The 19,914-nt window shown below is 43.6% G+C and overlaps 1 protein-coding gene across 1 annotated transcript in view; it reads left to right on the top strand.

Annotated features, from left to right (window-relative positions):
- The window catches only part of WIF1 (WNT inhibitory factor 1), a 45,624-nt gene extending 27,097 nt beyond the window's left edge, over positions 1–18,527 (top strand). Inside the window, exons 4-10 of the mRNA XM_072877393.1 lie at positions 3,257–3,397; positions 7,335–7,430; positions 9,057–9,152; positions 10,508–10,603; positions 14,694–14,789; positions 15,408–15,503; positions 17,747–18,527. Coding sequence (XP_072733494.1) covers positions 3,257–3,397; positions 7,335–7,430; positions 9,057–9,152; positions 10,508–10,603; positions 14,694–14,789; positions 15,408–15,503; positions 17,747–17,868 — 743 coding nt within the window. The 3' untranslated portion in view covers positions 17,869–18,527. The remainder of the gene's footprint in view (positions 1–3,256; positions 3,398–7,334; positions 7,431–9,056; positions 9,153–10,507; positions 10,604–14,693; positions 14,790–15,407; positions 15,504–17,746) is intronic.
- Positions 18,528–19,914: the final 1,387 nt, after the last annotated feature.

The following is a 19,914-nucleotide window of genomic DNA, read 5'->3' as shown; positions in this document are numbered from 1 at the left end:
AACTTTCTCTAATCCAGTATATTCTTAGTGAGACGAGGTATCAAATCCTCCTCGAATTTAAATTAGATTTAAATCACTTAGGTTCCTTAGACTCATTTGAAAATCCCATCCCCAGATCCCAGGATTGCTATGTGATCCAGTGCTCACAAGACGGGTATTGTTACACCTAGACACATGGGAAGGTGTTAAGAAGGCTGGAGAAGATGCCTTTCAGTGAGAGCTTAAAGAGCTAAGACTACTCAGCTTGTCCAAAAGAGATGTTTGAGAGGAGTGTGGGTACCTGTCCAATGAGAATAGGCTGGCTGCTCATTTCACAGGGGAAAGCCTGCGAAGATCCAGTGGTTCAAACTGAGGTCAGCAAGTTCAAAACGAAGTCAGGCATTGTTGGTGGTGGCAGTGATTAATGTCTTGACCACCACACTGAGGAAAGTAAAACCAGCTATTGGTCTGTGCCCAGAAGAAGTGTAGTGGCCTGTGACTGAGAGGGGGCTAGCCCCCTAAGCGGCCTGAGCCAGTCCCTCCTGTCCCTGTCTGCACCAGCCAGCGCAGTGCCGTGCCGGTGCCACCGGTGCAAGCTGACGTGCCTGGGCTGCTGGCACAGTGCTGCTTCATGCATTTCACGCAGCCCCCCCAGCCCACTGGCCAGGCTCACGACTCCTCTCCCTGCCCGCTGCTGGTGTTGACACATTAAAACGTGCATGCTGAGCAACCAAAGCTGCTGAAACTCTCTCCAGGCTCGGTGGGAGAAACCAATGCCTTCTCTGGGTGCAGCAGCATCTGTGCTCGTTCTGCCATGCTGGTAGAGAGGGACAGTGGGCTGCAGGGCTGCGCGTGGACTCCCACCCTTCTCCAGACCCTGCATGACCGCTTCTAATGGGACTGGTAATTCAGAGATGTCCCTTAAGCAATCCCACCCCTGAGACTGTAGGTGGCTTTTGGTTATTAACTAAGTGGGTAAAGCAATTGCCTGCAAACTTGAAGAGCTGTGCAGACACACAGGAGTTACTCTCAACCTACCTCTACTGGAGAAAATTTAGGAAACCTTGGTTTCCTGAACAGAAGGCAAAGGCATGAGCTCCCAGACAAAAGGGATTAAACCTGCATCCTCCACATCCCTGGAGAGCATTCTAATTACCAGCTAAAATTAAATTAGATATGAATCACTAGGTTTCCTTAGGTTCCTTTTCAAATTAGTTAAATTTTCCTCACTTCTGCTAGAGCCGTCTGCTCTGCAGCCCTGGGTGCAAGCGCTCCAGAGGATGCAGAAATATAAATGCACAGGAGAGGCAATTCTGTGGCCTGGTGATGGGATGATGGCTAGCAAAGAGAAGCCCTGAGCTGTGATTCCCTCTCCTTGTTTGTAGCCAGTGATGGGCAAATGCAAACTGCATCCTGAATTTGGGAAGCAGGGGCCAGACCTGAGGTTTGCCCAGCCACAGCCCTGCTCAGCACTTCTGTAGCCCATGGGAGCTCACGGCCGTGGTTCTGGATACAAGGGACTTTTGCTCTGTGCTTTGTTTTGATGGTAGTGCTGTTACTGCGTGCTTAGCATTATTGGAAGAGGCATAAAAAGGCAGGGATTCAGGCAGAGTTTAGGGACTTTATTTCAGCTCTGAACCACCACAAAGCTCAGCCAGGATCCAGTGCTTATTGCTCACAGGAGGGTCCTTTACTGCATTTCTGTGTGCCTAGGAGTTCGGACTTACGGGAAGTCCGAAAATACGGATGCTTCCAGGGCGGGGAGTGCTGGAATAAGGGGTTTCTGACCTGTCCCCTTGGACTTTAGCCCTAAGAGGTGCATGTCTGGTCTTTGCCCTAGGCATTTAAACCCACAGCCAAATCTCAGGGGAGATCAGGGGTTTCCTACCGATTCAATGAAGTCTAGATATGACTATAGTGCCATCATTAAACTTCAGCCATATCTTCCTCCCCATAACAATTTTCTCAGCTAAGTCACACATAGCCCAATACAAGCACTGATTTCCTGCACTTGCGCTGTAAGAAGATTACTACAGTTTAAGAAGTTCACTGCATTTAAACTAAATTCACTGTAAGAGTTTCCTTCTTACCACATGGTTACATGCTTTTTGTAAGGGTCTTTTAAAAGATCAGTGTAAAAGTGCTTCAACAATGAAATTGCTTTATAATGAAAACTGCAACAGACCTTTCAGTCTGTAGGACTTACCAGAAGCAGAATGTGTTTCAGCAATAAATTATTTTGTATTATACCAAGGCAACAAATAAGGCCCAATTATGACTTGCAAGATTTTTTATAACAAGCAATTTCAAACAAGCCAAATAGGACTGTTAGCTCAATATTTGGTTCTGAAATCTCAGGCCAGCTTCAGAAGAAATGAATAAACAATTTCTATTAGCTGGATCTAACTTACAAAGCAGCTAGGAAGAGCCAATTTTGAAGAAAAGAGATAAAATCGTTTCATCTGAAGACTATTTAAGATCACTTGTGACAATCACAGAGGAGCATTCCATAGCTCTGAGGTATCGGGCTTGCTTCCTCATTAAAATACTCCAGATTTACTGGCCTTAATTATTTACTTAAACTCTTTGTAGTTCAAAAGTTTTTGAATACCTTTCCTGGAAAGGCAATCTCCAAATACCACTACACTTAACAAGTTCTGTCAGAGTGATGTGTCTCTGTCTTCTTTTTAAATATTTGCACCCACGATCTTATTTATCAAGTGTCCCATCTTGCCAGCACTTTATGGAGTAAGCTTTGATTAAATCAGTATTTTATTTAAGTATTAATTGCAATATCCGAAACAGCAAAACATACCTAAAGTAACTTTTTTTCCAAAATGTGTAAGGTGTTTTTGCAGAAGTTGTGTGAGAGCCTGCAAAATTTAGACTTGGAAGTGATCCACTCAGCTTAGAAAATTAAATACAGGCTTCCAGCTTGTTTTGGTGTATCCTTAGATACCTCCACATGAGTAATTGCCTTGTCTGCAACCAAAAGTATGTTTGCGTTAAGATCGCTGTCTGTGCTGCAGACTGTTGGGGTTGTGTCAGTAAATGAGCGCAGGCTCATCTCCTGTGCTGCTGTACTTCCAGTCCTGGAGCTGCCTATGAATAAGGTGATCTGTGTATCTCCGTGTTACAGGTGTTCATCAATGGCATTACTCTAAAGCTTAAATATAAATATTATCTATATTTTTTAGTATTTTGATATATGCTTTTATATGTGTATAGATATATGTGCATGTAAATATAAATATTATTGTTATTATTCTCCTTTAAGTCGTTCAGGTTGGATTTCCTTGCCTCGGAAAACAAGATGGGGTCGCTGCATTTGAAGTGAATGTGATCATAATGAATTCAGAGGGCAATATTATTCTCCAGACCCCTCAGAACGCCATCTTCTTTAAAACCTGTCAGCAAGGTAACGCTAAAGAGGACATGCCAAAATACCGTTAGACCTGGTCACCTAACTTTCTTATGTTTCATTCAGGAGCATGGCTAGAGAAGATGGAAATAAAGTGCTCACAGAATGTGTAGCAATGGTGGTGAATGCCAGGCAGTTCTGGCTCTGTTCATTTACTACATGTTTACTAACCCTTTTCTCACTATCAGCTATGTCTCCCTTAGCAGAATGGGTTGGAGGCATTTATCCTCCTGTTCACAGCTCATCACATCAAGGATGTTGATAGAAATGTATCATGTGAGAATCACCTGTTAGCAAATGATTTGAGGTGCTTGGAGGAGAGCCAGTCCTGTGAAAACAAGCTGAGGCTCACATTTCCAGAAGTGGTACATAATTTGGAGAGCTGAACTTCTGGGATCTGTAGTGGGGACACTGACTTCAATAAATACTGTTTGGTGCCTTAGTTCAACAGTTCCTGAAATCTCAACTTGCACATACAAACCGAATGCAAAAATCCTAAATCAGAACATTTTTGCAAAATTTGGCTTTACCTTCTCTGGAGCTCAGATGGCAACCTCTTGGTTTTGGAAACAGGTAAGGTGGTGGAAGCTGGTCCTCAATACTTGCAGTCATCAAGCAGTAAACACACAGGATGTGCTGGTAGAAGAAGGGTGCCATGAAGTTATTGCAGTGTTTACTTGGAAAGGAGGGAACCTATTTAATCAACCAATCTATGAACCATAAACACTATGTAATAAGACTTTCTGGATTAATTTGATACACTACAAACAACTATAATTATCACTTTAAACTGAGGCTGTGGAAATTGAAAAATCAGTATCTAAGATAAGGCGGTTATCCCATGTCGTGTGCAAGCGTATCAGATTAACCCATGACAGGGCTGATGTACAAAGAGTGAGATTTTTATTCTTCTGCTATTAAATCTTCATTCCCAGTCCCACACTTTCTTCTCTGCGCTCTTTTCTCTGAGCTAATTGGCTGTAGTGTGGCTTCAAAGAGCAAGCAGCAGGAGCAGGAGTTGTTTATTCTTTGAAACTTCACTACACCTAAACAGCAAAGCTGCTTGTCTCCTTTGAAGCCTTGCTGCTGCCAATTAGCCCAGGGAAAGTGGAGGTGGGGGAGAAGAAGTGGGCAGAGAAACAGGAAGGAAAATGGGGGCTTAATGGAAGTAAAATCAATCAGATCTCGTGTACAAAGTTGGGTGTCTGGAGTAAATACAACACAAGACATTTGCTATCTTTTTATTTTCAGTTCAGTTCAAAGATACTGAACTTAATAAACTTTGGAAATAATGTTGGGGTAATCTAATAGGGAAAGCAGAGTTACAGGTCTGTGTTGTGGAAAAATGTGGCTTAAAGAGAGAGGGCTCCAAACTCAGTTTAGTAGTAGCATTCATCCAAGTTATCGTTTCTGTGCTATTAGTTGTTGTTGTTGTTACTATGTTGATATGCAATGTAATATTTAACAATTTAGCAGTATTGCATCATATGGCCTCTCAGGAAAGCTGGGGGTGATTATTGTCCCGGTCCTTTGTTCCTGGAGCCAGCTGAGAGATGCAAGGATGATTTCCCAAACTCTACAGGTGGGCAGAGGAAGGAATTTTCTCGCCTCGTCTCTTCCAGTGTGTACTGGGGTAACTCCCACTCCGGCCCTCTGTCCTGTGAGGCAGACATCGCAGTGTTCTGGGACAGATGCTGAGAAGGATGAGAATGTCCTTACCAGTTGGTGTTAGAGTAGGGGTGAGTTTCCTTCCTCTGAAAGACATCGTTCGGGGCGAGGAGCTCCGATTCCTCCTGCCAGGGCCCCGGTCACTGTTTCCAATCATTCTAGGCCATCCACAAGGGCCCCCGCCAGAGGAAGTGAGGGGAGCAAGGGAGCAATTTTGTGGGAGAGGAGAGGCTTTGTTGTGGCTAAGAGATGGCCACACAAAAAATTATGTTTTCCTATTTTTCTGTTTGAAATGGTATGTATGTAAGCATGCATTTTCTGTAATGAATAGCAGCTCTGCATTCGGGTACAAAGAGAGAAGCATTTCCAGAAAGAGTCCTAGAGTACAGTGTTGGAACACAATAAGACAAAAAAGCCTTTACCACTATTACTACTGCTGCACACAGCTTTACTTTTAAAGCAACACTTTTTGCTTCATGTATCTATGGCCTTGGATGGAAGAGCATTTTAAAATTACACCTTTCCTCCTCTCTCTTTCCTGTTTGTTTGGCAGTTGTACACAGCATCCAGCCACCTGACTGGTACATCAGATTTTCTTTCCTTTCGCTTAGTCTCAGAGTTACCCTTCGCATCCCACTAAATAGAGAGCTATAACATGAGTGCAGCAGAATACTGCTTGTAGTTATAGCAGCCATCCTGTTTCCTGTGGCTCTAATCAGCTGTTAGATACATTTTCAAAAACAAAAGTCTATTTGTGTATGAGTCTAACTAACAGATATGTCACCTGATTCAAATATTGGAAGAAGGGAGAATCATTCAAATTTGTTTAAGTCCAGAGTTATGTTTTCCTCTGTATTAATAGGAGTTACAGTTTAAAGAATCTCTGTGGGCTGCAAAAATGTCTCAGGCAACCTGACCCTCCTGAATTTATAGACATCCTGCTATTCCTTGCCACTTTAAACAAGTGCACTTTAAAGGCTATAACTGCTTGAACCTGAACTTGGGTATTATTCAGTTGGGAATCAGTGTGAATCAATGGTACATCTTTACAGCCTATGGATGGTAGGTGCCAGTGCTTCCTGATGAAATCAAGTGACAAGGCACTGGAGAAGAAGTAAGGATGCTGTTGGCAGGTGTTGTCAGTCCCGATGTTTAAAGCACTGTTACACTGAAGGGAAAAAAAAAAAAGACATGATGCCAACATTACAGCCAATTGCTGTCTAATAGATGACCTTCAAGTCTGGGTGGAGATGGTTGCAATAAGATTTCTCTCTGAGTTTCAGTCTACCTCAGAGTTTTTTGAACCTTCTCACTCAGAGTGTCACGCAGCATAGCATCAAGATGAGCAGGTCATGCCTGCTCTGCTAAAGCTGCCCTGTGGCCCTGGTACCACTGATCACAAGTGATGTTCACTTTTTCTAATGGGAGTAGGCATCCTCTCCTGCCTGCCGCCTTCTCTGGGAGACATCTAGGAAGGTGTTTTTGAGCAATTGTTTTTCTACCTAGCAGTCATGTTTTCATGGGGTTCCATAGGGTTCAATTTGTTTTGCCTCTTGTTTGATGGACTCTGGTGTTTCGAGGATGGTGATGGTACCCAGAGGTATTTCTCATCCTTGCATAAAGCAGCCAGTGTTGCCAGATGCTTTGACCAGTGTTTGATCGATAGTTGAGATGTGAATGGGTTGGATGATGATGTAGGACCACTGTGCAGGAATGCTTTCCTCTTCCTTTCTGGCCTTCTTTCCTCTAGCCTTGAAGCCAGCTTTTTCATTTGAATACAGATTTCATCACTTTGTCACCTCAGTAGTAACAGATGTAGCAATTCACGCAATGCAAGTTGCAGGGCAGTCTACTTAAGGCTGCAGAAATTGAAACTGGTCCTGCGTGCTGAGGGCAGGTCTAACCAGTGATGCCAGTCCTGCACTGCCTGCTCCTTTCTGCGTGGAGGAAAGTGCTGGACTGAGCAGAGCACCCGCATCACTCATGCACTTACAGAACAGCAGAGCAATGGAAATGCACAGTCTGTCAACAAGCACATCGTGCGTTTGTCTGAACATGTGATGAAACCTCTATTTGTAGACTAACAAAAAAGGAACTAATTTCTCTTGAGGAGGTCTTAGCTGAACTTCCATTTCTGCTAGCATTTGCCTATCTGTCAGTAAATATTTTCACTGTTGTGTCAAAGGAATATATTGATCCAACCAAAAGCTGGCTGGCAGCTGAAGTGTGTAATATCCAATTAAGATTGTCGTTATATTTTATGAAGCGGAGTGTCCAGGAGGATGCAGAAATGGAGGGTTTTGCAACGAAAGACACGTCTGTGAATGTCCGGATGGATTTTACGGGCCTCACTGTGAGAAAGGTAATTTTAAAAAAATCTTCTCAACTGTCTTCTTTACCATAATCTCAACAAAACTGTAGCTACTGCACTGTAGCCTCTCCTAAAAGAATGGCCTCTTCTGAAGATTTCATATATTTTGAGTTCACACACGTAAGAGAATTACTATCATCATCCATGGTCTAATGGAAACATGAATTGCTTACAAGAAAGATGTTTTCTCTCCAAGAGATTGCTTTTAACAAAAACTGACACAGTAGTTAAGTGATCCTTAATCACAGGGAATCCATCTGGTAAAAAGATTAAATAAAATTCTTCTGCTAATAAGGACTAGCTGGGAAACAAAGCATAGGACTTTTGTTGTTCAGCATTTGTTTATTTGGAGATAATATCTAATTTGGAGATAAGATCTAATTTGGAGGCAAGCTGACAACAAAGATGGGAAGATGAAGGAAAGAGTCTCCTTTTCCTTTCCATTAGTGACTAATAGCCCCAAATGACATTTTCAGCAGCTGGGGACCAAGAAATTGAGTGACTTGGCAAGGAAACTGGCTCTTCTTATCTCTTCCTTCACCTGCCCCAGTGGCAGACCCTCCCCGGGGTGACTTGAGATGGAGCAAACCATCCCCGTGGGCATCCTATTCCAATGGCATCCTGCACTGAGCTCCCAGACGCTCTGGCTACATCCAAAATATTAAGTACAAAGGATGAGTTCTCTGGCCTGGAGGCCAAAGGGGACAGTGCAGTTTGCATTCATATGTTCAAAACTCTCTTTCCCTCCAAACTCCTCTCTGGGAGGAGCCCATGGCCGCTGCTTACCTTGGGGCCATGCCCACAAGGGTTTGCCAGTTGGCCAGGGATAAAGCCGTGCCAGGAATGGCACCAACAATTTCACAAGATGGGTGATCTTGTGCTCCCACTTCGCCCCATGGCTGAGTGCTGTTTAACTCACTGGTATGGACCCAGCCTCACTGCAATTGTGGGCAACCATAAAATGAAGCATTGCCACCTGACTGGAAGCAGCCTTGTAAGGTGGCCACAACTGCAGAGAAGGCTTGGGAGAGCACAGGTGCTCTGGAGGAGGTTCATGAAGAGCATGCAGGACAGTTTGGCCACCAAACCAGGCCACATGACTGGCCCCCCTAGCCTAAATTAGGTATCCGTGCTTATGCTCAGGTATGCAGAGGGAGAAGGGAAGGTTCATTGTAAAGCCTGCCTGGGAACCCCACTGAATTGCTGACACCTCTGAGCGCAGCCCCCAAAGAGACAGTCCTGTCTGCATGGCTGAGGCACCAGCTGCAGCACCAGAGTCCAGTTACAGGGGGGGGACTTCAAATATCCAGAGCGTGCAGGTGAGCACTTTGCTCTCCCCAGTTTGGAATTAAACTGTACAAGAGGCAATTTCTGCTTACGTATGGAACCGGATTTGAACACAATTTAATCTTCACTTTTTTTAGTAATGCTGTATACACATTGCCAGATACAAACCAGAGATGTAATTGATTAAATCCACTTACAAAGATGCTTTACAAAGGTGACTTCTTCCATTCAGCGGAAGGAAAAGTAGCTTAAGGAGACAATGTGCTGTGTATTCAAATAGACAGTTGCTATCACACCAGCGATGTTTTTTCTGTTCTTCCTGCTCCTCAGCGCTGTGTGCTCCTCGCTGCATGAACGGTGGGCTCTGCATTACACCCGGCCTCTGCATCTGCCCCCCGGGGTTCTATGGCATCAACTGCGACAAAGGTAACTGCTGGCCAAAACCCCCTGGGCTCCGTATCCGGCAGCCTCTCTTTATTCCCCTGTGTTAGTTTCCCCCTAGGAGTGGATTTTGGAAAGTCAGGCAAGTGATGTAGTAAGTAAGTTTTTAAAGTTTTGTGATTCTTCAAATAGATGCTCTAGCACAACCTGGGAGCTGTTGGAAGTGCTTTCGCAGCTGAATGTGCAGGCATCCATATACGCCAGCTCTGTGAAGGGTAATTTAGATAACTGCTTTAGTTGATCCACTGAAAGCTGTGGCATCTACCACAAAATTCACTTATATTTCTGGCCTAGGAAAAAAAATTATCTCTATTTGAACTCTAGTTTCCTGGAGTAAAATTAGTTTTACTAATTATTTAGTACATTAATTTGCTGCATCTGGACACATGAAAAAATAAGCAGGCTATTCATTTTTTGTTGCTACGTTCTGGCTCAGGAAGGATAAAAAGGAACAATCAGTTGTTCAGATCAGTAATTTGGACAGTCCAAGCTACCACATAGAAAAAACCAAGTAGTCTCCTGTAGAAATATAACTGACCTGCTCATGGCAGAGCAGATTACAGAACGTCATGTTGCATGTATTGTTGCAGAACTATATGAAGTAAAGACTAAATGCAAAAGGTCCTAGTGGACTTTCCAGCAAAATAATGGGAACCTTCCTAGGCCTTTAGGTATGCTTGCACAAATTGTTGTCAATGTCCTTCTGACTTGCATCTAGTCCTTGATGAGACCTTTACTGCATTTAAAAAATGTTTCAAAAGTACACTGTAATGAAATGCTCCCAATGTCTTGAAGGATTAATGTGAATCCCAGCTGTTTGGTGAAAAGTCACGTCTAACACAATGTAAGTAATTTGGCAGGTGAGAGACACAGCATTTGCATCTATGTCACCACACAGCAAAAACTTATAAAGGTTTCTTTCTAGTCAAGGCATTAATTAAGAACTGTAGTGAAGTATCCTCTTGCAGAAGTAACTTCCAGTCCTAGGTTGTGCTCTTTTTATCAGACTCTGGCAGTTTCAATAGCAATAGTGACTTGATCCTTCAACGAGCTTTACATGTGAGGATTGATAAAGATGTAACACAGTCTGTCCTCACGGATCGCATTGCTGTATTGTTCACTTGTCTCCTTCTATATTGACTTGTGTGTGTACCCGTGTAAAGCATTATGTAGGAAAACCCACATTTCAGTCTTCCTTTATAAACCAGATGAAAAGATGTTAATGCAACTTTTTTAAACATAGTCAATGTTTATTTATGATGAGCAGCAGAAAACATTAAGGCCAAGTCAGACTGAGTTCTTATTAGTGACTTAGTTCATTCCTGTTTTATTTGTTTCAGCAAACTGTACAACAACCTGTTTGAATGGAGGAACGTGTTTCTACCTGGGCAAATGCATTTGTCCTTCGGGCTATGAAGGAGACCAATGTGAAATTAGTGAGTAGCATCTCTGTGTGCTTGCTTTCACTTACATCAACTTATTCTAGTGTTGGTGTCTGAATGATGAAGTGCTGCCTGCCTCTGCTGGGCTCACAGCAAAGGGCTCACATGGCAGGATGGGGCCCTTGGGGAGTCAGATGCTGCATGCCTTCAAATGAGTTTCCTACTGATAAGTTTGACTCATTGCTAGACCATTTCATCCCCTACCTTGTTCTGTTTGTACTAGTAACTGGGCTTGGTAACAGCCCTCAAGCCATAAGTACGCAAGCAATACTCTGTGGCAGACAGACGTGCTGCTGTGCCAAGCCCATGTGGAGCAGCTATTTTCAAAAGTTACGGCAATTCGTACTTGTGCACAGCAGAATAGGTTTGAGCCTGCACGTCTGAAAGGGCTACTATAAGCTGGGAATGGAAGGGTTTGGGGTAAAGGGAGGACTGAACCGTAAGAGCTGAGAGCTTTCACTTGAAGTATTAAGTTGCATTCACATGGCAACTTGAAAATCCGTTTCACAAACATCAAAAGACTTGCTATTTTCAGAAGTTTAGCATCAAAGCAATTCAAAATATTTTAGCTCACGGTTGATCTAAGTGTGCTGTGTAAAGCTGGGGGTGGACATACAGCCAGGCTGGAACAGACCTGGGAGGTCAGCTGTCAAGTATTTGATCTCACTAAAAGAAGAGTTTTCTCATAGGTGGGTTAAATTGGATTAATTCTGTAGTTCCCCACACTTGAACAGAGTATGAGCATTTCAGTTTTGAGACCATACACCCGGGTCATTCTTTCTGGCTTAAAGCTTCTAACAGGACGCTGTGCGAGGAGCTTGCCCTGCTGTAAATAATCTCACTGACGTTCCCCAGTGCGCGTCAGTGCATGTTCACAGGAGCACAGAGAGCAGCGTTTAGCCTGGGAGAGCCCGTAAGAGCTGATTTCTTAATATGCATCAGTAAAGACAGGCTCTTCTCACAGTTACGAAATTTGTATCATCAAATAATTTGGAAACGCATGGAAATAAACTCTAGTGCCACTACGGGACAATAAATGAATTACTGTGCAAAGAAAGAACACAGATACCGTAAGACCTACATTTTGCACAGTATTTACATGTAGACAAACAGTAGACATGTAAATGTTTCACCATATCTCTATGCATTACAAGGCATTTTGCAACTCCTTTTTACCTAATCAAAACTGGAGCGAAATGGAAGAAGCAAAGCTTTACTGTTATTAAATTAATAAAGATTGCCCTTTGATATAAATTCAGATCAGATGTCAGCAAGAACAACTGTGGGTTTCCACTGAATTTACCTTTGCTTATATCAAGTTCAAATTTGACACTCTGCCTCTTTCTTCATTCCCCAAGAAGTCATCTGCTGATACTTCTCAGATGATGAATAAGGTTTGGTTCAAAGTTTGAGAAGCATGTATTTTATGCCAGTGGTGTTTTTTCGAGGAAAATTCTTAGAACTGATATTACAGCATGTATAATTAAGGGTGCTCCACTTAATTGGTCTGTCCCAGGGGCTCTTAAGCTCATTGTTGTCTACTGCTACTTGGGATAGGTACAACTGACTTTGGCTTCTTGCAAAGGCTTACCTGTACAACTCAGATTAAATTAATTAAAATACAGGCAGTAAACCAGTTTCTGTACAAAAGAAAGAAAAAAAAAAACAGGATCAGAGTATGCTAAGAGCTAAACTGGGATCATGTTGATGAGAGCAAGGAAAGCTATGCACTTGCCTTGGCTTTTGTAAAGCTGCGATGACAATTGTTAGACCGTGATTGATGGCTGCTACCACCCCTGGGCACTGCACCAGTGCCAGCACAACAGTGGAAGACTGCAAGAAATGCTAGACGAGGCTTAGAAACACCAGAGGAGAAATACAGCTCAGTCTCTTTTCTTAGATCCAGGGCCAGCTACGTTCAGGCATGGGGGTTTTGAAATAACAAGGGGAGAAAACCTTTCAACAGGCAGAAAGCCATCTTCTGAAAATTGCAAAGTTCTTTTTTTATTTTAAATATTGTTTAAAGATTTTGAGTGCTTGTCTAATAGTTGAATCACTCTAAGACTCCTGGGAAATGCACTGGACCCAGTCTACAATACTAACAAGCATTCACAGTCTTCCAGATTTTTTCTAGCTATAGTTATGCATTGTCTCTAATTAGAGTTTCAGTTTGAGTCCAGAGAGTTTTATTTTGTTTTGGATTCCTCCCCCATTTGTCACCAACTGTTTTGTTGCTTTTTCCGTTTCTCAGTCAATAACAGAGACAGTTATTACTCTTTCCTTCATTCTGTGAAAATATCTTAGTCCAAAATTAATTGAGCTGTGCTGAGCCAAATATTTCCCTAACGCAACTCTGTGGAAGTTGTTATCAGACCCCTTGACCCGTATTCTCCGGAGTTACTTCAAGAACTAGGAGAATCCCTGGATTTCCTTAGCATTGCTCCTTTTGGTCATTAATTACTTCTGATCCAAATGCTTGCAAATTAGAATACCTACAGGTTCCCTCTCCAGAGGCTTCTTCAGGGAAATAGTGCTTTTGCAGAGCATGGTTTGTTCCGTTGGCTGGTTATGAAGCTTGTTTCAGGGCTATTAAAATAATTATGCACATTAGGAAGAAACGTTTCTTTTATATTGATGATACAGACATGCATTGCAGAAGTCTGATGGGGCTGAGAGCTGAGCAAGCACTACCTGGGGTGTTGAGCTCTCAAGGGGGCAGCCTGTGATCATGGGTGCATTTGCTGAGGTTTTCAGCACAGCAAGCCAGCAGTGGAAATGACGAGTGCTGATGCTTAAATCATCATGTGCAGGTCTCATTTAACATCCTTTTTTACAAAAAGGAAAGCAAAGGAAGCAGTTTGCTGCCCCAGGTTCCAGTTTTTGTTTGCTCACAGATTCAGGTAAATATTAGTGCTAAATCTAGGAAGGGCTTTTTTCTTCTCTTTTCTGAAGAATACAGAAAAATGTTGTGGGATTAGAAAAGATGAAAACAAGTTTTGTATGACAGTAGGAAAAGCTGCACTGGTACATATGGCCACCAAGGAGGCAAGAGGTTGAGGGTGTAGGTCCTGATGGCCCGAGCGTGCCCAGGGACGTGGCAGTGAGCCTCCCTCAGCCTGGGAGTGACCTGGCTCGTGGGCGCTGTGCTCACCCTTCCTAGAGATGAGTGAAGATTTAATTAGTTCAATAATGCAGATGAATTCTAACAAGGGATTGACATCTGGTGATGGGAGACTTGATGTGAAGTTTGAGGAAGGCACTTGGTGTAAGTCAGGCCCAGCAGGAACTTGGCTGTGGATCTCCTCCACCAACGCGGACCTCCTCCCTGCAAGGCGAGTCAGGGCCAAACAGCGCCGTCAGACCCAGCCTCTTCCTCTGGCCAAGTGTGAATGTGAGGGAAAGTAATTTCCAGAGCAGAAGCCTTGAAAAATGTCTGCCAGTTCTAATTACTGTTACCAAAGATGCTCTGTTCTTTGCAAAAAGGAAAGAAGGGCATGCTTTTTTAATGCGCCTTTAGTTTCTGAGCTGTGGTGGGGAACAGTCCCCATTGCACCACCCACAGCACCGTGGTCCTCCACAGCCACAATCTGGCAGGCCCAGCCAATCTATTTATTGTCTGCCAGCAGCAGCCATACCTGTCAGTTCCTCAGCTTCCTCGTGGTTAAAATCTCTCTCGGAGGCCACCAGATTTTCTTTTGCTTGTGCTCCCTGGGTAGGGATCCCACTCTTTGCAGACACCAAGTCTGGACAGTGCTGCCTCCCCCACGAAGGGTGAGGAGAGCAGGAGGAGATACTGACCGGTGGCACGGGGGACTCTGTGGGGTCCAAGTGGCACAAGTCTGGGCAAAAGCTGCATGGACACACGGGCTTTGGCCCTGCCAAATTATTGTCATATTTTCAAAGCAGAAGAATGCATATAAATTGGAAGCACAGGCTTGCAGCAGAGTCTTCCTGACGGACCCACAGTGCACACTCCTACGCCAGCATCCGATGAGTTTTTCGGATGCAAGGCAGGCTTCTCAAACACTTGTCTCCAGTAGGTGCAGGGGCCTAAGACCATTGCTTTTGTGCTTTCGATTTCTAGGTAAGTGCCATCAGCCCTGTCGAAATGGAGGCAAATGTACTGGTAAGAATAAATGCAAGTGCTCCAAAGGCTACCAGGGAGACCTGTGTTCAAAGCGTAAGTACCAAAGCCTCTCCATCAGTCCTTGTTGCAGTACCATCAAGCTGGCTGTACAGTATCTTTTTACACAATGTCAGCACTAATTGTTTGTTGTCAAAGTATTTCAGGTTAATTTATTTCCTGGACATACAGCGTACACCAGACTTAAGGGAATTATGAAACCAGAAACGTTTTTTACAAAAGCCTCCCCACAGTTTCTTCTGTACTCTGAGTTTCTATAAAACAGCGATGTGTCAGCTTAGTAATAGCAGTTTAGAAATAGAGAAATGCTTACCAAAACGTCAATACATTGCAGCATTAAAATCCAACGGGAGCGCTTTGTGAGAGGGATGCTGGGGGCTGCCCTCCTCTCCCGCTGGTTCTGGTGTATGCTCAGCTCTGCTGTTCCATCTGCTTCTCTCTGCCAGAGACTGAGCCAGACCTTGCGGGGAATGGGGGGGTGAAATGTTTCGGGGCTCTGCACACACTCAGTGCAAAGTCACAGATTTACTGTGAGAGCCCCAGCCTGTGCCAGGACCGACCCATCGTGAGGAACAACAGCAGGAAAGCAAATATGTGACGCTGTCTCTGGATGAAATGGCAAGAGGTCAGGCGTGTGCGCTCGCTTTCTTACAGCTGTCTGCGAACCCAGCTGCGGCCTGTACGGCACCTGTGCCGAGCCCAACAGATGCCAGTGCAAAGAAGGCTGGCACGGGAGACACTGCAATAAAAGTAAGTGAGAAACAAACCCCGAGAGTCCATATCGGGGGTCTTACACATCCGATGCCATACAGAAATGACTGCTTCAAGAGCCTTTCCAGCCTCATTAATGATACCACACTCCATTCTTTCTAATCTTTAATCCAAACAATAAAATGAAGATTTTTCAATGCTCCGTGGTTTTAACTACTTAAAAACCCCTCAGAATTGTTTACAAGTATTTTACCAAGATCACCCTTGTATTAGAAATTCCAGAATCTGGTATCAACCAGACTTCTAGATGACCTCGTGTCTTCCACCCCTGGTATGGAAGGGATCTAAAGTCCATCAGACCTCCTCAGTAGTGTCAGCTGGCTTTAAAATGTTGGGTAGGCATTTTTAGAAATAAAACTCTGTCAGGTTTTAAAGCTGATTAAAACTTAGAAAAAATGAAATGTCCGTTAGAAACTTTGGGGAAAACTTGAAGAGTTATGCAAGATCTGTGCTTACCGACTTCCAAGTTTTCTCCCCCTCTTCCCCACCCATGCTCCACAGACCACAAAAGATATTGTCCCAAAGCAAAGTTAAAGTCCTTAAAATGAATTTCTGTTATCCTTATTTATGCATTTGACACCCAGTGAGGCAACTGGTCATTTCACTGGATTTAAAATAGCACTATAAAATTATTTGAAATACAATTGGATATATCCGGTAACAATTTCAGATTTAATTTTATATTTCATGTGCAATAGTGCTGTGACAGCACATTCTCCTATGAGATATTGATGTTTAGCTTAAACACTGTTAGCTAATGATTCACATGTAATGTTTTAAGTGGCAATGATTAAAAAGTTGAAAAAATTTGCAGCTATAAAACCCACCAATTAGCCATAAGAAATGTGAACCTTACATTGCAGCATCAACTGAATGTTTGTTTTTATTAAATGCTGTTGATGCCTGTGATTTGTATTGCATTAAAATATATTAGAACAAATATAGTTGTTTCATTAAATAATGAGTATTATCTAACTAAAATGGATTATGCTGTGAAAATTAGGTTTGGGGAGTCCACTTTTCTGCTGTTAGCTAGTGGACCTGTGTTTAAGTATTTATGTCATTCCCTGAAGGAGAAATACCATTAATATAAGTTATGGTTAGCAAAAATGGAAATTAATATGAACTTCATAAGTTCAGTATGAACTTTTTCTTCTTGTAATACTCTTGTAAAGAACTCAGATAGCAAGTGAAAAAAAAGATGTTACTATAGATGACCATCCCCAAAGCAGCAATTACCTGTACAACAAAACCAAAACTCATAACTACTGTGTTATGAGGAGTCAACAGTCACATATTATTGTCAGCCCCACGGTTTTCCATCCTTAATTGCTTGGAGTTTGTGTACAGTCCTGCTGTGTTTAGCACTGCAAAACTCTCTTTGTATTCAGCAAAGAAACTGAGAAGAGGCCATTTGGGTAAAATTCACCCCCATTTGAAGGGCCCATGTAGGGCTTAAATTGCACATGCAAGTCTGCATGCACTGCAGTTCACTCTTTTCAACTAAAACCAAACATCTCCTGTTCTCGAGAGGGGATTTACAGTTAATTTGAGAGACTTGCTTCATAGCCCATCAAATCAATGGCTCCTTGGTAAAACTGTTTTCTTAAAAAGAAGTGGTTAAAAATGAACCTGGGACTCAGTTTTTCAACGTCATTTCCATGAGCTTTAAGTAATGAGATGGGTAAATGAAACTATAAATAATTACAACATAATACTTTGATTTCCATTTTTATTGTTCGTTTTCATTTTCCACAACAAAGCAGCTCTGCTAAGCCTGTTTCAGACTGCTTTTTTTCCCCCTAGGTGTTTATTGTCATTGCTGTTCTTTCTCTTTGCATTCAGCCATAAACCAAAGCCAAGCTCAGGTAGCTGGCGCAGATTGTCCCCGGGGGGATGCTTTACGCCTCTCTTTAGCGCCCGTCGCCGGCAGATTGACATGACTCTCACCCTCCTGGCGTGGGCTGTGCACGCGTGAACCCAGGGCTGAGTGACAGCCTGGGCGTGCTGATGGTCCCTGGGCTCCCTGGCGAGGCGAGAGCATCTTTCTGTCTGGCAGCACCTCGTCCATCCCGGGGGGCACAGAGAGGGGCGAGTGCTTGAGTAAGGCATAGCAAAATCCTTTGTTCAAACCGGGGAGACTGTTTCCACTTGAAATATTAGCTGCGGATTGCGAGCCCGCTTCTGTGGTTTCTTTTCTCTTGAACTGGATAATTTTCCAGGGTATGGAGCCAGCGGTCTGAGCGCCCTGAGGCCAGCAGGCAGCAAGCACAGGCAGCACACGCCTTCACCGAAAAGGGCCGAGGAGCGGCATGTTCCACCCGAATCCAATTATATCTGGTGAACTCCAACATCTGAAACGGTTCATGTTACACAAAGTTCATAGCCTTCATTAACCTCTCATGGATTGAATGTTAAAACGCTGTTCATTACAGTTAAGATTACCGGCTGGAATTTTATTAGCTTCATTATAAACCACTGAGCTGATATTTACTATTCCTTTTAAGTTTTATAAATACTTCTATAGCTTGATTATATAGGCTTCTTCTTTCAGCGCTTTGGATGGTGTGTTGTACTATACTTCAGTTATGTTTAAACTTCCTTTTTTGATTATATAGCTGCAAAAATTTTCCCAAAATTAAGTAACAATATTCAAGCAGAAAACCTTGTAGATGCTAACCTGAATCATTTCAATGACTACAGATTTGATTTGCCTAAGACAAAGGAAAGGTGCATTTTACATTTTTGCTATTGTGTATTTAGACTTTTCCCTAAGAACAATAAATAAAATAAACAAGTTGCCTAATTTAAAAACTGAATAACTCAATTCAAGGTCATTTTTGGCTTTACAGTTTTGCAAAGTACTGCGTATTAAAAATACACTGCAGTGGTGCCATTTAACCAACGTAATATATTGTAAACAAAGTAGAACTATAACGTATGAACTTTCTGCATTGGCTTGAAGCAATATAATATATTGTAAACAAAACAGCTCTTATGTAATAAACTTTTTATACTGACGGTTATGTATAAAATAAAGATGCTGCTTTAGTTTTTCGAGTACTGCTCTGTGTGGCCTGCTGCGGTCTCATCAGCGCTGGGTTGGGACGATGGCTTTCCTAGAGCACCCTCATAAAACAGTGGCACAATGGGGTTGGTTTCCCTGTCTCTGCTTTCAGCCCCACAGCTCTTAAAAATATTTCAGAAGAGCAACTTCTTCTTGTGCCTTTGCAAAGGAGGGGATAGCACCGAAGGGCAGGTGTTTCTGTCTCTGTATTTGCCCTCCACCACGTCCTCCTTTCCCCCTCTGCGCTGCCACCCGGCCATGCCAAGCTGGTGTGCCCTGTTTGTGATGCCTCTGGTACCCGGGATCTTCTCCTCAGAGCCTCTGTCCAAGCAGGTAATACTCCAGCGCTGGCAAAGTTTCCTGTTCAAGGGTGATGCTCCCGTGTCGTGTTGTGTTCAGACTGTATAAGGTTTGGGTGCTGCCTCTTGCGACGGTCAAGGGCCACGCAGTTTGTAATGTGCTGTGGCTAGGAAGCAATGAAAATGGTTTCTGTCTGCACTGAAGAACAATATCCACTTCAACAAATGATTACTGACCCTTGCTATACTGCAGTTCTGGGAACCTTGTTATCTGGGAGATAAATAAAAACATAAATAAATAACACATAATTTGGGGCGTAAAATTAATCTTAATGAGCGAGAGGTTTTGAGTTACAAAGGAAAAAGTCTAGTTTATTAACCTGACCTTGCTGATCTTATTTAGTCAATGGACCCATAGGCCAAGTAAAAAGACTTGCTAAGCCAGAGAGGATGACAGCTCTCTAAGGATCCGTTTTTACGGTGTCCTTCGTATGGTGGGACTGTAGATGCTGCCCAGCAAGCCTGATCCAAGAGGAGACCAACCCCCCATTGCCATGCACGGCTGCAGCCCTCTGGGTCCGGTGCAGGGAGAAACGTGGCTGGGGAAGGAGGAGCAGGGCCAGACCAGCCCCCCATTACACTCCGGCCGATAACGAGAAACAGCCCAAACAAGGTGGTTTGGCCGCTTGCCTGATATCCTTCCCCAGGATGGTAGTAAAACAGCTCAGGTTTGCTGAAGAAGGAGCTTTCTTAGCATGGATGTGCGTAACAGCTATAGCTGGTGGGCTCCAAAGTGGTGGTCCCCCAGCCCTCAGTCTCACGCCTCCCGTGGGACCCCCCCCACCTCCCTGACCTCCTAGGGGACTGGTGGGAGCCTGGGGCACGGGGCCCTCGGGTGGCAACGCAGGGCAGGATACGACCTGCAGCCAGCTTGCCTCTGTGCGTGCTGCATCGCGGTGCTGCAGCGGGTTTTGAAGAGCAATCCTCAGTCCCCATAGCAGCCCCCATACTCTTACCTATGTCC

The sequence above is a fragment of the Ciconia boyciana genome, chromosome 1, assembly GCF_034638445.1.
Source record: "Ciconia boyciana chromosome 1, ASM3463844v1, whole genome shotgun sequence".
Taxonomy (NCBI): Eukaryota; Metazoa; Chordata; class Aves; order Ciconiiformes; family Ciconiidae; genus Ciconia; species Ciconia boyciana.
Note: the sequence above shows the minus strand (reverse complement) of the source record. Positions and strands in the feature narration are given on the sequence as shown.